Source organism: Poecilia latipinna, unplaced genomic scaffold (genome assembly GCF_001443285.1).
Source record: "Poecilia latipinna isolate Pla-1442-1.1 unplaced genomic scaffold, P_latipinna-1.0 Scaffold153, whole genome shotgun sequence".
Taxonomy (NCBI): domain Eukaryota; kingdom Metazoa; phylum Chordata; class Actinopteri; order Cyprinodontiformes; family Poeciliidae; genus Poecilia; species Poecilia latipinna.
In genome coordinates this window covers 230,413-247,525 of record NW_015112769.1, presented here as the reverse complement: position 1 = coordinate 247,525, position 17,113 = coordinate 230,413, and the positions used below count along the sequence as shown (strand labels likewise).

At 34.7% G+C, this 17,113-nt stretch overlaps 1 protein-coding gene across 1 annotated transcript; it reads right to left on the bottom strand.

The window, feature by feature from the left end:
• Nucleotides 1-7,505: 7,505 nt before the first annotated feature.
• mtfr1l (mitochondrial fission regulator 1-like) lies at nucleotides 7,506-16,849 on the bottom strand. Its single transcript, XM_015029437.1, has 8 exons — nucleotides 16,729-16,849; nucleotides 15,609-15,732; nucleotides 15,407-15,514; nucleotides 14,832-14,941; nucleotides 13,742-13,953; nucleotides 11,315-11,705; nucleotides 10,331-10,470; nucleotides 7,506-7,812 (listed from the first exon to the last, which is right to left on the bottom strand). Exons 2-7 carry the CDS (start codon nucleotides 15,621-15,623, stop codon nucleotides 10,350-10,352), a joined length of 957 nt encoding a protein of 318 aa, XP_014884923.1. The 5' UTR covers nucleotides 15,624-15,732; nucleotides 16,729-16,849; the 3' UTR covers nucleotides 7,506-7,812; nucleotides 10,331-10,349.
• Nucleotides 16,850-17,113: the final 264 nt, after the last annotated feature.

Genomic DNA, 17,113 nt, shown 5'->3' with positions numbered 1-17,113 from the left:
ATATATATATATATATGTGTGTGTGTGTGTGTGTGTGTGTGTGTGTGTGTGTATTTATGGATCTTGGATGTCCAGGATGAAACATCCAAGATCCATAAATACATCAAGGACAAAGCCTCAACGGACGATGTGCTCAGCGAATGTCTCAGGCAATGGGGAACAGAGGACGAGGTGCTGGAGGAACCATCATGGGAGGACAAGCCCCTACATGGGATGTACCACCGACAAATAACTGAAGTGGCTGATATCAGGAAATCCTACCAATGGCTGGAGAAAGCTGGCCTCAAGGACAGCCCAGAGGCCCTCATCCTGGCCGCCCAGGAACAGGCCCTAAACACCAGAGCAATAGAGGCTCAGATCTACCACACCAGACCTACCACACCAGACAAGACCCAAGGTGTAGGTTGTGCAAGGAGGCCCTTTTACTGGTGAAACATTTTGATAATCAGAAATCCCTGATGTTTGCCCAAAATAAACCATCGCCCTGTCAGAGGTGAACTAAAAATACTGAGGGGTATCCTGGTGAGTCGATGCCAGGGACATGAGTGGTGAATGTTCTTCCCTGAGCAGCAGGTCTGTAAGTGGGGAGTTTTAAGGGAAAAATGTTATCAGCAGCCATGTTGTTATGAATGAATGATCCAGAACCAAACATAAGATAAAGTTTCTGGATAATAAAAAGCAAAACACTTGTCTTTTCCAGCAGCCATTTTACAGTGCATAGAGCTGTAAAAATAACTGACCAAATGTGCTGGAGCGCAGCTGTGGTTGCTAGGTAACAGGTAGAACTCTGCTGGGGTTACTAGGCAACGGTGCAGTGCCCATGGAATTTAACTTTACAATCCACACCAAAAAACATTAGCCAAAAAATGGCAAATGTGCATTTTGATCTCCCTTTACAATGGAGTAATATGGCCATACTAAGAAAAAATAAAAATAAAATAAAGAGAATAAAGTTATAATAATTACTAGAAGAAAGTTATGTAACATAGAGAATAAAGTCGAAATAATACGAGAATAAAGTCTTAATATGATAATAAAGACATAATAGTACATGAATAAAGTAATCTGACAATAAAAGAGTAAAGTTGCAATATTTTAACAGTTGTATTTTGACTTTTTTCTCATGTTATTATGACTTTATTGTCTTAATTTTATAACTTTTTTTCTTGTACAACTTTATTATTGTATTTTGTTTAATTAGTGTGGCTCTAGTATTCTGTCGTACCCTTTAAATAAGGTTATTACTATTATTTTTTAATTGCTACATTGTCCTTTAACTTAGTTCCAAATTGAACCTTATTCTGTAATATTACATAAATCATGACAGGCACCCAAACTCTCACAGCCTGTTCTTCTGAGTGGCTGTGCCACTCAGAAAACCTAAACTAACAACGCTAACAAAATTAAAATCACGTTTCTGTTTGTTTTGTTTTTAGGATTATTTTTAATTTGAATTTGTTCTAAGCGTATCTGGTGAAATAAATCTAGTCTTTTCTTGAATTGCGGCCACAGATGATCTTTCCCAGAACCTCCGATGGCCCCCAGGCCGCACTTTGGACACCACTGGTTTAAGCTAGACTGCACAGTGGAAGCATGAGGTCATAAATATTCATACCTTCCTGTCCTGTGAAAGGCAGCGATTTTAACGTCGGGTTGTTGAACTCTGCCTCGTCTTTCTGCGCTGATTCATGAATCTTCTGCACCTCTCACAGCTCTGAGGTGTTAATTTCATCTGACTGGGATGTTGAACATTCTGTCAGCTTCTCTCGTTTGATGCTAACGTGTTGCTGCTAATTTTTAATATTTGCTGTTAGGTGCTGGGTTTCATTTATTAACTCTTTGCTGGCGTCCAGATGCTCATTTTTAAAGATTATCGGAGTTCCAGTCAGGATTAAAGGACAACAAAAGCTAAGAAATTATCAACTTTGACTTCTAAAGAAACTTACTTATGATTTTTTTGTGTTAAACCAAAATTATAAACCATTTTCTGTACATCAAGAATCTCTCTCAACCTAAAGCCCATCTGTTCCCTTATTAATTATTCATTGATGACGCACCAATAACAAAAAAGGCTCTGTTAATGAGCATAATGTTACATTTAGTAATAAAAACTAAAATAAATAAAAATTAAAATAAAATGTATCTCAGAAAGGTCACAGCATGGCTTTGGTTGAGTTGGAGTGTCGTTTTTAAAAATATTCAGAAGCATATTTTATAAAACAAAACTAGCCTGAGGAAGAAATGATGATTTTAGATTATGTTGCTGGAAGTGTGTAAATGTTTTCATATTTTCTCCTATCACAGTTACAAACTTTAATTTATTTTATTGGGTTTTTAAGGAAAAGAGCAACAGCCTCTAAGGATTTAAACATTCATACATTCACTCATGTTTTGTCATAAAAAATTAATGCCTGTAAATATTTTACAGGCATTAATTTCATCCGCCTGGGATGTTGAGCATTCTGTTAGCTTCCCTAGTTTTTTCCTAGGTTTTTTATTAACTCTTTGATGGTGTCCAGCTGCTTAGTTTTAAGATTAACATTGTTTTTAAGATTATTGCAGTTAATCTTAAAGAATCCCTCAGTTTTAAACAGTGCTGTGCACACTTCTGCTAGTCAGTAGCACTTTAGCATGTTTGATAACTTTGAAAACATCCACCCTGCTTAGGTTCTCCTAATTGGGGTGAGTTAGGCGCTTTAGCTTTTGTTAACAAATTAGCATCGTACTTTAGCGTAGTGGAGTTAATGTTTATGATTAAGGGTTAGCGCTCTTTAGCTAGCGGTGACCACCACTGGTATTAAAGGACAAAGCTGAGAATAACGCTCATCGAGCGAAATTCAAGGAGAAAAAATATCTATGTTGACTGTTCCCAGAATAAAACCTTTCTGTTGTAATGAGCTTAACAGAGTAAAATGTGAAAGTATAGGAGTTGTGCTAAATTACAAACTGTTTTCTGTAGAGCATCCACTGCTTTGTGTTCTCCATATGCATGCTTGAGTTAGGCCAAAACAAGAAGTGTTAAAAATAAACAAGTCACGTTACAATATTACCTCCATAAATATAAAATGATGTGGATTGCTCAATAAAAACAGAAGAAAATGACTGCAATCTTTATGAAACATGCAATATGCACATTCACAGAATTCCCCTGGAGTGAAATATTTTATTAATGTTTCGGAAACACATAACCCGCACAATCTCATTTATTAGAGATGGATTCCTTCAGCTGCCCATCTGGAGTTTATTACTGTAGCTTCTGAGAGTAAAGAAAGTCATACAGTATCTTTAAATGTGTTCTACCTTTGAGTCACACATTTATTACTGTTTATTTATTCTGGCTGGATGTTTATAGATGATCCTTATAAAGAGATGTCTTTAAAACAAACTGATCAAACAATGGATCCTCCATATTGTTTTATTCTAATAACATATTCGTAATTAGTTTTTTTTTTTAGTGGTGGGATTCTTTTTCTGAAAAAAAAGTATATATTGACACTCTCAAAAATGTTCCATCAATTACTTGGAAATTTCAGGGCTTGAAAACTAAAAAAAATTTGACTTTAGAAACTCAGAAAATTTCAAAAAGTCAATTATTTTTTTACTTTGAAACTCCCAAGTTACAACTTTTTTCTAGAAATTTTCTGAGATTGATCTCAATATTTTTGAGGGTTTTTTACGGAAATTTACTCTATTTTATTCTACAATGGTCCTAATACCCTGTCGCAGCTGCTTTGGTTAGCATTGAGATGCTATTTTAGGCTTTAAGAGCTTCGCTGATAGGCTAACTCCTGTTAGCCTTCAACACAACAATGGTGTTTTCCAGCGTCCCATCATACGGCTTCCATGTCTGCGATGGTTAGCAGATGCGGCTTGTGCGTCAGATTTACGGGTGTACCAGAAACGTGAGTATAAAGGTTCCACTTTCATAGATATATTTTTAAAAAGCGACTCTGCGGTAAAATTTTAACACGTTAAAATATATGTAACTAATAAAAATTAATGCGTTCAAGTTCCGACCGTGAGATTTAGTCATTAGTTCAGATCTTGTGCTACACAACAGTAGCACAAGTATTATAGAGAGCTAAATTATGACCATAAAGTTAGTTCAAAAGAAAACTATTTAAACTTATTTTAAAAATCCTACAATCCGATAATAAAACCTTGAAACCTAATAGTAATTTCACTTTTTTTTTAGTTTCAAAAGATTTTTTTTTATTTTAGATGTTAATCTTCTGCTCAAATATTTGTTTTCCATTCTTTTTCTATTTCAAATCTTTTCAGTTTTTTTTCCCCCTTTTGAACAAGCTTTACGGTCCCAACTGATCAAAAAGTTTGAAATTGAAAAAAAATCTGACAATAGAAAAATAAAACCTTAATAATGGTTTTATTGTTCTAAAACAATTTTATTCAATTTTAAATCTTTATTTTCAGTTTTTTTTAAAAAAAACATATTTTCTTAAATGTCACTTTGTTTTCTTTTGAGCACACTTCATGGCCCCAACTTAGCTCCATAGTACAATGGCTTCTCCTCACTCTCCATTCAGTGGGTTTTCAGAACTAAAACTGAAGCTAAACAAAATATTTGTATCTCTGCTGAAACATTTGGCCATGATTGCAGTTTTTTTTTTGTATCGATTAGACAGAAACATTCAGCATGGCGCCACTGCTTGTTCTAATATCATATTTGGGTAAATTGGTTAAAATGGTCGAAGTTTATTACAGAAAAGCTCCTGAAGCTTTTTATTGAATTTAGTTAATTTTCATTCGACCTTTTCAGGACACTCCTGTTTACCCGCATCTTCAGAAATTACGAAAATCTAATTTATTGGGTTTTCGTAAGTGGGCATTTATTAGATATCCTGATCACATGGCATTTAGCGCCCAAACAGTTTGAGGAATTGCAACATGCTGTTCAAAGAATCTGAAGCGTTTAGCTTCAAAGACACATAATATTGCTTTAATTTAGGTTTTAAAAGAGCAGAAACCAACTTTAAGCTGTTTCTGTTAGAATGTATAAAGGGAATAATAAAGAAACCAAGTAATAAACAACCAACTGGTGTACTGATGACAAATGCAGGTTTTTGGAAATTTTTCAGATTATTTTGATAGAATAATTTCACCAAAGAATGACTCCAGAACAACCAGTAATATTTTAGGTTGGTTCTGTCATTATGTTGGAAATTAAGTGTTTTTTCCCAAATCAGAATCAACTTTATAGGCTAACATTGTGTACCCAATCAATAAGTTTGACTTTAATTACAGACATTAGGTATAAATAGATAGGCTTTAGGTGAATTTTCTATAAAAATCATCATAAATGTTGCCTCTTTTTGGTTTGAAACCTAAAAAATAGAAATAAAATTATGTTTTTTAAATATGAAAAAAATTTTCTACAGTAGATATTTGTCAAAAAATATACAGTCTTTTTATTTAGATAGACTGAGGTTAAAATGACTGTTTTGATTACAAAGTTTGCAGACCTCTCTATGGGATGGTTCAGATCAAAATATGCTGGACTGGCCTAGTCAAACTGGGCAGCAAGACTTAAAACTTGATTTTACAGGCGCTCAAAAATACAACCTGACTGAGCTTAAGTTCGACCTTTAGAAGTGCCAAGTTGAGTCAAACCAACCTGATATAGAATCAAATCAATACAGATGTATGCCACATTTTCAGATTTTAATTTATATATTTTTTAATTATACAGCTTTTTTCTTCCACTGAAAGTGTAACAAATCACCCTGTGAAAGGATAGCCACGCCCCCTAAAAGATGTTTAATTTTTTTGCCAAAAGTAGGCGGGGCCAATGAGTTTAAGTGAGGTTGTGAACTTTGTTGCTACATTTAATCACTTTTTTTAATCGTCCAGTGACACATTTAGCCACTTTTTCTGTGTTAAGTTAAATTTTTCAGTTACTGTAATAGCAAATAATATCTTTGAGGTTTTTTTTGTCATGAAAAAAGTGAGATTCAGGATCACTCACAAATTTGTTGGATATGTCACAACTAAAAAATAAATGTGAATTGCTTCTTAGGTTTTTTTTTTAAGTACAAAGGTACATTTTTCTTTTTCTTCCTACTATAGGAGGCACTATAAAAATTTACTATTTTAAAACAGAGATCTTTAGCAATTAAAACACAGACGCCACATCTTTTGAATTTCACAATCAGCTCTAAATACAAGTTGTCACCCATAAGAAGCTGACAGCCGCACTCCAATTAGCCCTGCTAATTAACATCAGAGAAAATTTACAGTTCCACTCATGGACACGATTTACTCAGCACTCATCTTTAAATGGCAACCCCACTTAATGAGACGCAGATGACCAAAAATAGAAGCAGTGGAGTGATTTGGATTGATCTGAGTCCTTGTGGAGCTGTCGCCATTGTGAGTCACAGGAGTTTTGTGTCTTGATGATGTGGGGGTGGTCCGCGGGCCGCGTGGGTAACACTCGGGGAAGAGTGGGCGGCCGAGAGGCTCTTGTTTTTCCCCCCGGACCTTTTTCATCCACTGTGTTTTCAACTTGTTGTTGCTACGATACGCTGAAGAAGATGGCCCTCAGGCTGAACAAAGAAACCGTTTGAGTAGCTAACACAATGATGCTAGCGCTAGCAGAAAATACACTAATGTAACCATGGTTACTTTGGAGGAGTAAAGGGTCTTTAATGGGCGGTTAGGGCATTGCAGACATAAAAAGAGAGTAAATGTCCATCCAAAAAAACTGATTAATCTCAGAAATTTTCTATAAAAAAACTTGGATTTTTTGGGGGGGGATTTTTTAAAAATTATAGAAATGAATTTCTATAATTTTATAGACCAAAAACGTATGTAAAAAAAAAAAGTACAGAAAAAAAATCCCAACATTTTCTACTTTTTTTTCACTTTTGGAAATCTTCTCAGTTTTATAAATTGAAAAATTTGACTGTTCAAGCTTTAAAAATTAGATTAAAAATAATGTTCAAACTTTTGAGATTTTTTTCTTGCAAATTTTAAAACTCAAAAATATAATTTTTTTCTAATTTCTGAAAATGATTTCCAAATTTTTAAGTTTTCAAACTCAAACATTTTAAAAATTTTATAATTTCTGAGATCAATCTTAAACCAACACCGTCGGCTTAAACATAATTTTAGTGGTGTAGTTTGGCCGTCACCCAGCAGAGGGCGCCGCTCGTCATCTTTAAGTGGAGTCAGAGATGCAGGATTAAAGATGGCGGAGCCATTCCAGAATGGAAAACAGAAAAGGTCGACCGGAGTCCGATGAAAAATTCACATTTTGCGATTATGTTTAGAAATATAAACTCTCGACAAACTCCTTAAGTTTTACATAAATAGCCCTTCATTCAGCCGAGCTGCGTATGAACATCTCTGTATGACACATTTTTATTATTTTCGTGTTTTATTTTTCGACTTAATGACTTATGTAGCAATCATACTGCTTTGTATCAACAACGATTTCCTTCCTAAACTTTATTTTGAGTAAAGTCACAAGGAACTCTGCAGATTTTGTTACAGTTCGCTTTAATAATGTATTAATCTGTTTTCTTTAGTTCACTATCAATGTTGCTTTGAAAGCTGCTACTTATCCGTTCACCAGAGCCTCATTTTGGCACAAAGTCCCATTAACAGAGCCCTCCAAAGAAATATGCCTGCATCTAAAATTGGCAGATGGGTCTTTTCTTCTTCACCTCCACGGCGGAGGTGACGAAGGACAAAGTAGGACAAGGACTCAGAAAGTAGGCTGAGAACCACAGAGGAGCTGGATCATCCGGGGAAAGAACAGGAAATGGAAAATAATGTGGGCCAGCGCTGATCCTGGAAATTTAGACGGAGAGAAATCAAATTACACAGGAAAACCAGCGGGAAGAGACATCTTTAAGCTTTTTACTAACAATATCTTGGTTCTAAAGTTAATGTTAGAGTTGGGTATTTTTACTATGCTGCACTTTTTACTTGAGTAATTTTATTATGAAGTATTTCTTCTCTAACTTGAGTAAAATTTCTGGATTTTCTACCCACTGAATGAAAAACAAACACGTTTTAACCAAAAATTCACCAGACAGTATGTATTAATTATTGTCACTTTAGCTCTTAAAATACCAAACAATCTGCTTAACTTTATATGTTGGTCCATCTGATGATGTAATTTTAAATATTAAATGATTACTAATCTGATCAGTTACTCAATACTTGAATAAACCTTTTACAAAATACTTTTTATTCTTTTTGATTAATTTCTTGAAGTTGTGCTACTTTTACTTGAGTACAAATTTTGGGTACTATACGCACCTCAATTCAATTCTGCTCAGGTCAGTTTATTAAAAACTGTCTGTTTGAAACTTAAAAAAAGACAGTAAACAAATTCAATTTAATATATTCATTATTTATTAAGTAAAATTTTTTAAAATTAATTTCAAGAATCTTTTGTACTCCAGGATATGTTTAAAAAAAAGCAGTTATTTGAGTTTTTGATTAGAGTTGAGTACCCAATTTTTTTTATCTCAAGTAAGAATAGCACAACTTCAAGATATGTTTTACTCAAGGAAAATTTAAAAAGAATAATAAAAAATAGTCAAATTAAAAAGAATAAAAAAGGTTTTTGGTAAAAAGGCGACTCAGGTACTGATCAAAACAGTCAATACTTAATCAGGGTGTTTTTATGTCTTTACATAAAGACACCCTGATATGTAAAGATATTTATGTCTTTACATAAAAACACCAATTACATAAATTTTTGTCTATTTTCAAACCCAATATAAAAAAATAAAAACACTTTAATTTTGAATATTTAACATTTTTTCTTTTGGTTGCACTGCCCCCATGTGGTTACATTCTGTTACTACACAGTAATCAGAGAAAGACAATTTTAAAAACAGTCACACAACCTTTATTTACAGTTACTTGCATGAAAAAACAAAAACAATTAAAAACAACAAAAACAGAATAAACACATTTTGATGAGGTACAAGAGTTACACACTCATTCTATGCAGAAAAACTCCAAACAAACCCAGGAGGGTTTCCTTTAACCAAGCATGCTGTGGGAGGTTTACGACACATTTCACCTCATTTAGGATTAAAAACAAAAAATGAGCACTGTAGTGCCAAGAAGGAAAAAAAAAACAGACTTCCATTCTTTAAAACATCCTAATGACCAATAAAGACAGAAATGAATAAATCAGACAGATTCAGGAGAATCTCAACCAACATGGGAATAAACGGAACTAATTTTGTTCAAATAGGGCTCAGAATGATGTAAACACACATTTTATTAGGTAGATCAGCTTGTTTACTGTTGAGTTAAAGCATTAACTACTAACTTTACCACTAATAAAAAACACTCAGGTCAGGTTTGGTTTGGTTTTCTAACAGTCAAAACAACAAATTCAGCTCCATAAATTAGAATACAATCACACATTTATCAGTTTTAAGAAGTGAAACGGTTAAGTTTGAATTATTTCCTATATTTTATTTTAATAATTGTGTTGTACTTTCCTGCGTTTTGTATTTACTGTTCAGAAAATGTGTGTAGTTTGGTCATTTTAATGTTATTTTGTTTAACTATTGTTTGTTTTTAGCAGAGCAGATGAAAAAATAACCCTTTGGCTAATTCTACTGCATTTAGACACGTTAATGTGTACTGTCCCTGCCAAATAAATAAAAAAATATTCGACTCATCCTTCAAAGTTGCATATTTTCAGATTTATTCCTGTTTGTTTATTACATCAGAGCAATAAAAGAAGATTTTAATCTTTTAGGTTCTTATCAGAAATCCATCAAACAAGCTACTAAAGCTAACTGCTAAAGAAAACAGGTGCTGTATTAACATACCAGTAGAAAGTTGAGTGGAAGGAAAAAAAACCCAACTTATACATATCCGTGAGAGGATGAAGTATTGGAGTTACTTTGATGAATTACTGCATAGAAACAACAATAGATTTGATGCAATATTTAAAGCTAGTCACCAAACTTTATCAATCTATACATGTTCCACTTTTTAGAGCTGAAATAAAACGTTTCAATCGTATTCTAATTTAAAGAGATGAAAATGTCTCTGGAATCAATAAAGGATTATTTTCTTCACTTTGACACAAGAGATGTTTTTCCCAACTATGCAAAAGGCAAAGAAAAAGAAACATTTGCACCTTTTCTGGTGGAAATCAGCAGCCAAGTTGCCTTGTTTAGTAACAGCTTGTAAAACAAGTTTAGACAAAGCCAGAAAAGAATCTCGATTCTAATCTCTTCTCCATCTTTTGTTCTGGGAGAACAAACTAAAGCCAAAGGTTAAAAATAAAAATTGAAAAGCCTAAAATTTCAGCTCTCTGCTGACTTACGTGGCGCAGCAGGAAGTGGCTACTTCCGTTTCACAGCAGCAGCAGAATCCTCTTCCTTCAGGACAAACTTTTTCCTCAGAGCTTCAGAAATCAGCGTGGCGGAGTCTTCCTCCCTGAGCGACGTGCAACCGCGGCTGTACCTGGGAGACAACGCATCGTCAGCGGCGCAGAAACATGAAACAGGTTTTATTCATGCCAGACTCATTTTACTCCATCTGTACCAGATCTTACTGTAAGTTTTTTTCATACCACATCCAATTTTGATCATTTTTTTCCCCCATACAAGATACGATTTGGATCGATTTTTATTTTTTGTACCAGATCTGATTTATTTATTTTTTCATACTAGATACAACTGCAGTCAGTTTCCTTTCATCCCAGATTTAAATCTGATCTTGTACAAAAAAATTGATAGAATAAATTTTTTTTGTACCAGATTTGATTAAATTCTTTTCATCCCAATTATGGTTTCAATAAATTTTTTTGATACCTAATCCGATTTTAGATCAGTTTCTCATAAAAATCCGATTGATTTTTCTCGTATCAGATTAAAGTTTAATCAATGTTTCTCCATCTAGGTTTGATTTTAATAATTTTCTTTCTCTTTTCTTTTTAAGAAAGAAATTAGAAATGACAGAAAATATTTTCTGAAAGTCTTTTTAGTCTCTCCTTCTGTTTGCTGTACGACGGAGCATCAGAGCCCTGCAATGAGAATTTTGGTTTAATTATGAGAAAACAGTCAAAATATCAGAAAAAAAAGACAATTTTACCAGAACGTCTTAAAATTATGAGAAAAATGTGCTTTAATGAGAAGAAAAGGTTTGATAACGAATTCAGTAAATGTTCATGTTGGAGATCTGATAAAGCGACAACTTCCTGCTCATTATTTTCTAATATTACAGTTTTATTCTCGTGCTATTTAGCCTCTGTCGGATCTGGTTCTATTCTGCAGGAAGCTGCAGGTGAGCTCTGCGCGCTCCTCACCTGTCTTTGCTCATCTTCATCTTGTTCATGTCCTTCAGGATGTCCATGACGTCGGCGAAGCTCGTCGACTTGGACAGCGACACCGTGTCTTCCTCCGCCTCCCTGAACTCCATGCTGGGCCGGTCCAGGTCGAAGGTTGCAGACGCCGTCATGGAAACCGGCGGCAGCGGGTCGGGCAGCAGCTCAGACACGACGGAGACCACGTCCTTCTCGTCTTCCTCCACCAGCTCTTCGTCGTCCTCTTCCTCTTCCTCCTCGGTGACGTCGCTGATGACGAAGGAAGCGGGAGCGGCGGCCGCCGGCTGGAAGGAGGCGGTCTCGAACGGCGCCATGGAGAACGCCATGCTGGTGTCGTCGGGGGAGAGAAGTTCAGGGGTCAGCGGGTTGGAGTCTGGAGGGAGAAGATCAGATCGCTCCGGTCGGTCACTTATCACTGATTAGAGGAACTTTAAAAGGATCAAAAAGGGGAAAATCCACTTTTTTTTTTTTTTTTTTTTTTGTAGAACAGGTTGAAAAACCTCTGGAATGTAACCAATCAGCAGGCTCTGCGCCTTTACCTAGCAACACCAGAGGAATTCCGCCCGTTACCTAGCAACCAAAGCAGAGCTTCAGCATGTTTGGTCAGATTATTTGGATTTAAAGTGACAAAGGCCCTAAAAATCACCTGAAAACATCTAGAATTGGGCAGAATAAAATCTCATTATCTAATCATGATTTTGTGCTAAAAATGTAAAACATGTTTTGAATCGACCATAAATTGATCCTAAGCTGTTCTAGAAGGCATAAAAGGTCACATTTAAACCTGGGAAAATTAAGCTAACGTTCATTTATGGACAAACATTACATTTTTAAGATAAAAATTACATATTTTTACTCATGGTGGAACTCGATCACAATTTTTAATTAAGTTAATTGCAGGTTCTGTAATTAAGCAAAGAAAAAAGTTGCTTTTTAATTTATTCCGTCTTACTTGAAGTAAACTAATATTTGTCCTAGGAATTAGACAAAAATACATGGTAAGATTTTGTGTTTTTCCAGCATACTTAAAACTGCATTTAATCATATTTAAAAGACTTTTTTTTATTTATTGACCTTTATTGATGCTTTCATGGGACAAACTGAAGATTTCAGATCCTATTTCACACTTTTTTTTATCCGATTCCATTTTAATCTAGTTTTTTGTACCAAATCCATAAATAAAAATAACATTTTAGATATCATCAGCTTATTTTTTTATTTAAAGTAATTTAAATTTATTGAGTAAACAAAATGAAAATTCTTATTGTGATATGAAGTTTTTGATGATAAATGATAAAAGCCCTGCCCTAAGATCAGACAGAAGCTCCGCCTTCAGCATAGAGTAAATCCAACTACATCATGACAAATATGCTCCTCAATATCAGATCCAAGCAGTTATTCAGTGCAATTAGAGGAATTTTAATGAGTTCAAGCTTTAAAAGAAAGAGACTGAAGCTGGAAGAAAGCAGGTAAACAAGCCGACAATGAATGGAGATATGGAACTTTTTAGGACAAAACTGGGAATATGATATGGAAGTACAAACATTTTTCCTAAAACTTTTTTTTCCCTGGAAATGAAAACCAAGTCAAATTCTTCCAGGAACCTTTTATACAAATCAACCAGAAAACTTTGAAGAGAAAACGTTTTAAGTGATCTGTCATGTGATGTGCAGCTGCCACAGAACGGTGGGGATAATCTTCCATCGCTGACCTACAAACCGGCGCCGAGACACTGCACCACCAAACGGCTTAGAGGGAATCAGGGCGGCTGACTGGGCAGCAGCAGAGTCACATGAGGCTCAGCTGTGACTTTAGTTTTATCAACAGTGAACAGCATCTGGATGTAACAGTTTAGTTTTATTTTGTTGTGATGTTTTTTATTATACAGTTAGCTTTAATTAGTTTTTAAGAGTGTGTTTGCTAGTTTTTATTAGTTAAACATTATTTATTATTAGCTATTAATTAAATATTTAGTTTTGTTATTGTTTAGTTATCAATTATTTAAATATTGTTCAGTTTTTATTAGTTATTATTTAAATGTTCAGTTTTTATTAAATAAACATTGTTTAGTTTTAGATGTTTTAGTAGTTTATTTTTTTTTAACACAGAATTCAAAAACAACAAAGTGTTGTATTGCAATTATGTTTACATTGATTAGTTAATAAATACTCAACATAAAAATAACATTAAAAACAAATAAATATTCAGTTATTGTTGAATAAAGAACTAACTGGTGTTTTCTCCGTTTTTAGTTGGTTTTCTAAACACACAGTATAGTTCCAGTTAGTTTTTCCCACATTAATTACAGTTTTTATACATTTCATTTCACAAAACTGTTTTCTCAGCTTCAGGTTTGGTTATTTTGCTGGTTTTATTTTACTATAAGAACTCTTTTCTGGAGTTACTGACCCGAGTCGCTGGCGACGATCTTGGCAATCTGCGCTCTGAGGCGGCTCAGCTCCTCCTGCAGTGCCGTGGTTCGGTTCAGCGCCGTCACGCCCGGCTTCCTCAGACCCTCCATCCGCTTCCCCTCCCGCCGGAAGTTCGGCACGGACGAGTTTCTGTGCAGAACGAGGAGCGGCGTGGGCCGCCACTCGTGTTTCAGGGGCCGCGAGTCGCTTCTGCACAGAATGGTGGTTACTTTTAAAAAGCAGCTGAAGACACGTTTGTTTCAATTTGTTTTATATCCCATGTACACTGATCCAAAACATGAACATTTGGTTGGCAAAAAGTTTGAGGTAGAGTTTGATTAAATATAACTTTACTGTCACTATATCAGGGTTTATAAACTTTCTCCATAGTAAAATTCAAACACTTTTCAACCATTTTCAAGATAAGTCTTCAAACTTTTCCATCACCGAACTTTGGAGAGAAGAATACAAAATAATCTAAAAAAAAAAAAAAAGACAGCTTAACTTCAGTGTTATATATATAATTTATTATTGCTGTTAATGATGCTCATGATGGCTTTCTACAGCAGGAATGAGGTAAACTAAAGTTTTACATTTTAAAATGTTTCTCACTCTGCACACCGGACTAGTCTGAGAACAAAAACACAAATTTAACAACAATAAAAAATAATCCAACTTGTATTTCAATTGCACAAATCAATAACTCATTTATCCATTAGGATTATTAAATATTAAAAATAAAAAAAAAAGTTACTGTTAAGTTTTCTCTCATTTAGCAAATATGAATAATTTTGGTAACTGACCACAAATAAGAAACGTTAAGTCTGATTTAAGTTCAGAAATGGAGGAATGCATATGTCTTTTTATTAAGTGTGTAAAAATATCTGGCTTCAACTGGAAAATGATTAATTTGGGCTTTTAATCAAACATTAGATTGTACTTTATTGCAAAACTGTGCAGTTTGAATATTAAGCACTTTCAAGGACTTTATACAGAAATCAATCACTTTCTAAACCTTGAAAACTATTCATTTTCACGGATTTTGTACTTTTATGCTGGTTTCTCAGAACCAGATTTGGATTTCGGACCTGACTCTGGCGTACGTCTCCTCCTCATCTGCGACGATCCAGGCGATGTCAGCCAGGGTCGGAACCGACGGGCCGTCGAGCGGACGGAGCGAGGGCAGACCGGGAAGCTCCTAGTGGAGCAAGACGCGCCATTTTAACTCATCCAGAAGTGGATTTATTGGTTAAGGACAGCAAAACACAGAATCAATAAACATCCTAATAAAATAGGACAATATTTTAGTTCTATTATAGTAAAAAAAATACCAACTAAAACAAGTTTTTAATTAATAAAAGAGGCTCTGACCTGATATTACGCAGAATATTTGGCATATAAAATCAATGTGGGTTAAATATCCTGATAGAGGATCCAATATGGGAAGAATTTGATTGGAAATTGAAAGTTAGGTATTTTTACATCCCCTCTTATCATTTCTAATTTGTAAAGGAACCGTCGACTGCATGTTGTTGGAGAAAACGTGGGGAAATCGAAGACAATACACACATATTCTGGGAACATCCAGTTATCAAAAAATATTGGAGAAATAGCAAGGTGGAGTAAAAAAAAAAAACAGTGCAACCCAGGATGTGAAGCGTACCTGAAAACACGCCCTCTGTGGAGGCTTTAGAGGAAGAGTGGAGCCTATCCTCCTGACGACGCTGCGGGCGGCTCCATGGGGCTTATTCTGCCAGATGGGAATCATTTCCTGCAGAATTAAAAATAAATAAAAACACTCCTGATCTCTCCTCATCGTGTATACCTGCTTTCTGCACAACTTTCCCACAGCAGCATAATCTTACTGTCTCTGTTTCCATGGTGACGGTGTGTCAGCCTCATTCGTTGCAAACCGAATCTTGGTGCAAGTATTGTCTGAAGAAGCAGCAGCTCAGTAAACAGATGTCATGTTGCTGCAAATGCCAATTCCTGGTATTAAACACAAAACTCACTGAGGTCAAATTTAAACAAATTAAAAAGAAAAAACTGTTACTAGTGTTTTCAGTTAAAATGATCTTTCTAATGTTTCATTAACCCATTGACACATTTTCCAAATGGGGCAAATTTAAGTTATTACAGTATTTATACAAAACAAAAAAACTGTTTAAATGTGAAGTTTTATTTCAAACATTACATTAAAAAACAAAATAAAACCTATGCAAGAACTTTGTCTATTTTTTTCAGTGCTCATAAACATACGTAATTTTAATAAAATAACCAAGTTACAAAAAAGTTAAATAGAATAGATACTTTATTATTTTTTAAATTTTATTAAAAAAAAAACATTATACAAATAAAAAATAAAAATAAAAAAATCAACATATTGATCCTTATTTAAACAATTTACACCGATTTTAAGACATTAGTTATCATGTGTGAAGCTATCTCAGTAAAAAGTCAGAAGATTTTGTAAGGCAGTCGTTTTAAAAAAATATTCCCAACAGTCCTAGCAATAGTTGGGAATAAAAACAATATTATTATTATTTAAATTATTATTATGTTCCATGTGCTGCACAACATTATGACCTTATTTTATCTCCCCACATTACCAGAGACCAAGTCACTTAGCAGGGAAAAAAATACAATAAGAAGTAATTTCATTGTATTTTTTTAGAAAATTAATAAAAAAAAAAAATTTATATATACACTGTTAATATTTTCATTAGTAATGATATATTCTAACGCGAGTCGCTTTCGGTGGTGCCAGAAAGGGATATTCACTAGAGAAAAGTGTTCGTTGCGATAAATATTTCAACCGTTGGCAGAAAGTACGAACAGCCCCGGCCGGGTGGCTAGGCTAGCATAAGGATCCCACAGTTAGCATTCGCCGCACCCGGTTGACCCTAAAGGGTTTCTTTACAAAGTGCACTCGGTAAGCTGAACACTTCTGTCTAAATTTCACTCTAAATCAAGAGAACAACTTACGGGATATAAAAGTTGAATCGTGAGAGACTAACGAACAACTGCCTCTGAGAGTAACCGCTTCTCCTCTGTTGACGTTTGTTAGGCCGGAAACCTGCGTCTCCCTGTCCTGTAATCTGATTGGCTGCAGCAGGACCGGCTTCCTTTATGGAGCAAACCGAACAAAGCAAATACAAGCTCGCCATCTAGCGAGAGAAATGAATACTGCAGGGTGAACCATGTTAACTCATCCGAATCCAAAATATCCCAAAGATTTGTATCTAACAGGTTTCGTTGAGTTCATATCTTATGATTCTTTAATTTTCTAATGTATTTTTTCAGCTGCTTTTTGTGTTGTGTGTTCCTTATACATGTTACCAAACATAAACACATCTTTAGATGTACATTT

Coding starts and splice junctions, on each gene's coding strand:
- mtfr1l (XM_015029437.1), bottom strand. Junction 14,942..15,406: donor CACAGAGGGCGTGTTTTCAG/GTACGCTTCACA, acceptor TTGCTCCACTAG/GAGCTTCCCGGTCTGCCCTC. Junction 11,706..13,741: donor GATCGTCGCCAGCGACTCGG/GTCAGTAACTCC, acceptor TTCTCCCTCCAG/ACTCCAACCCGCTGACCCCT.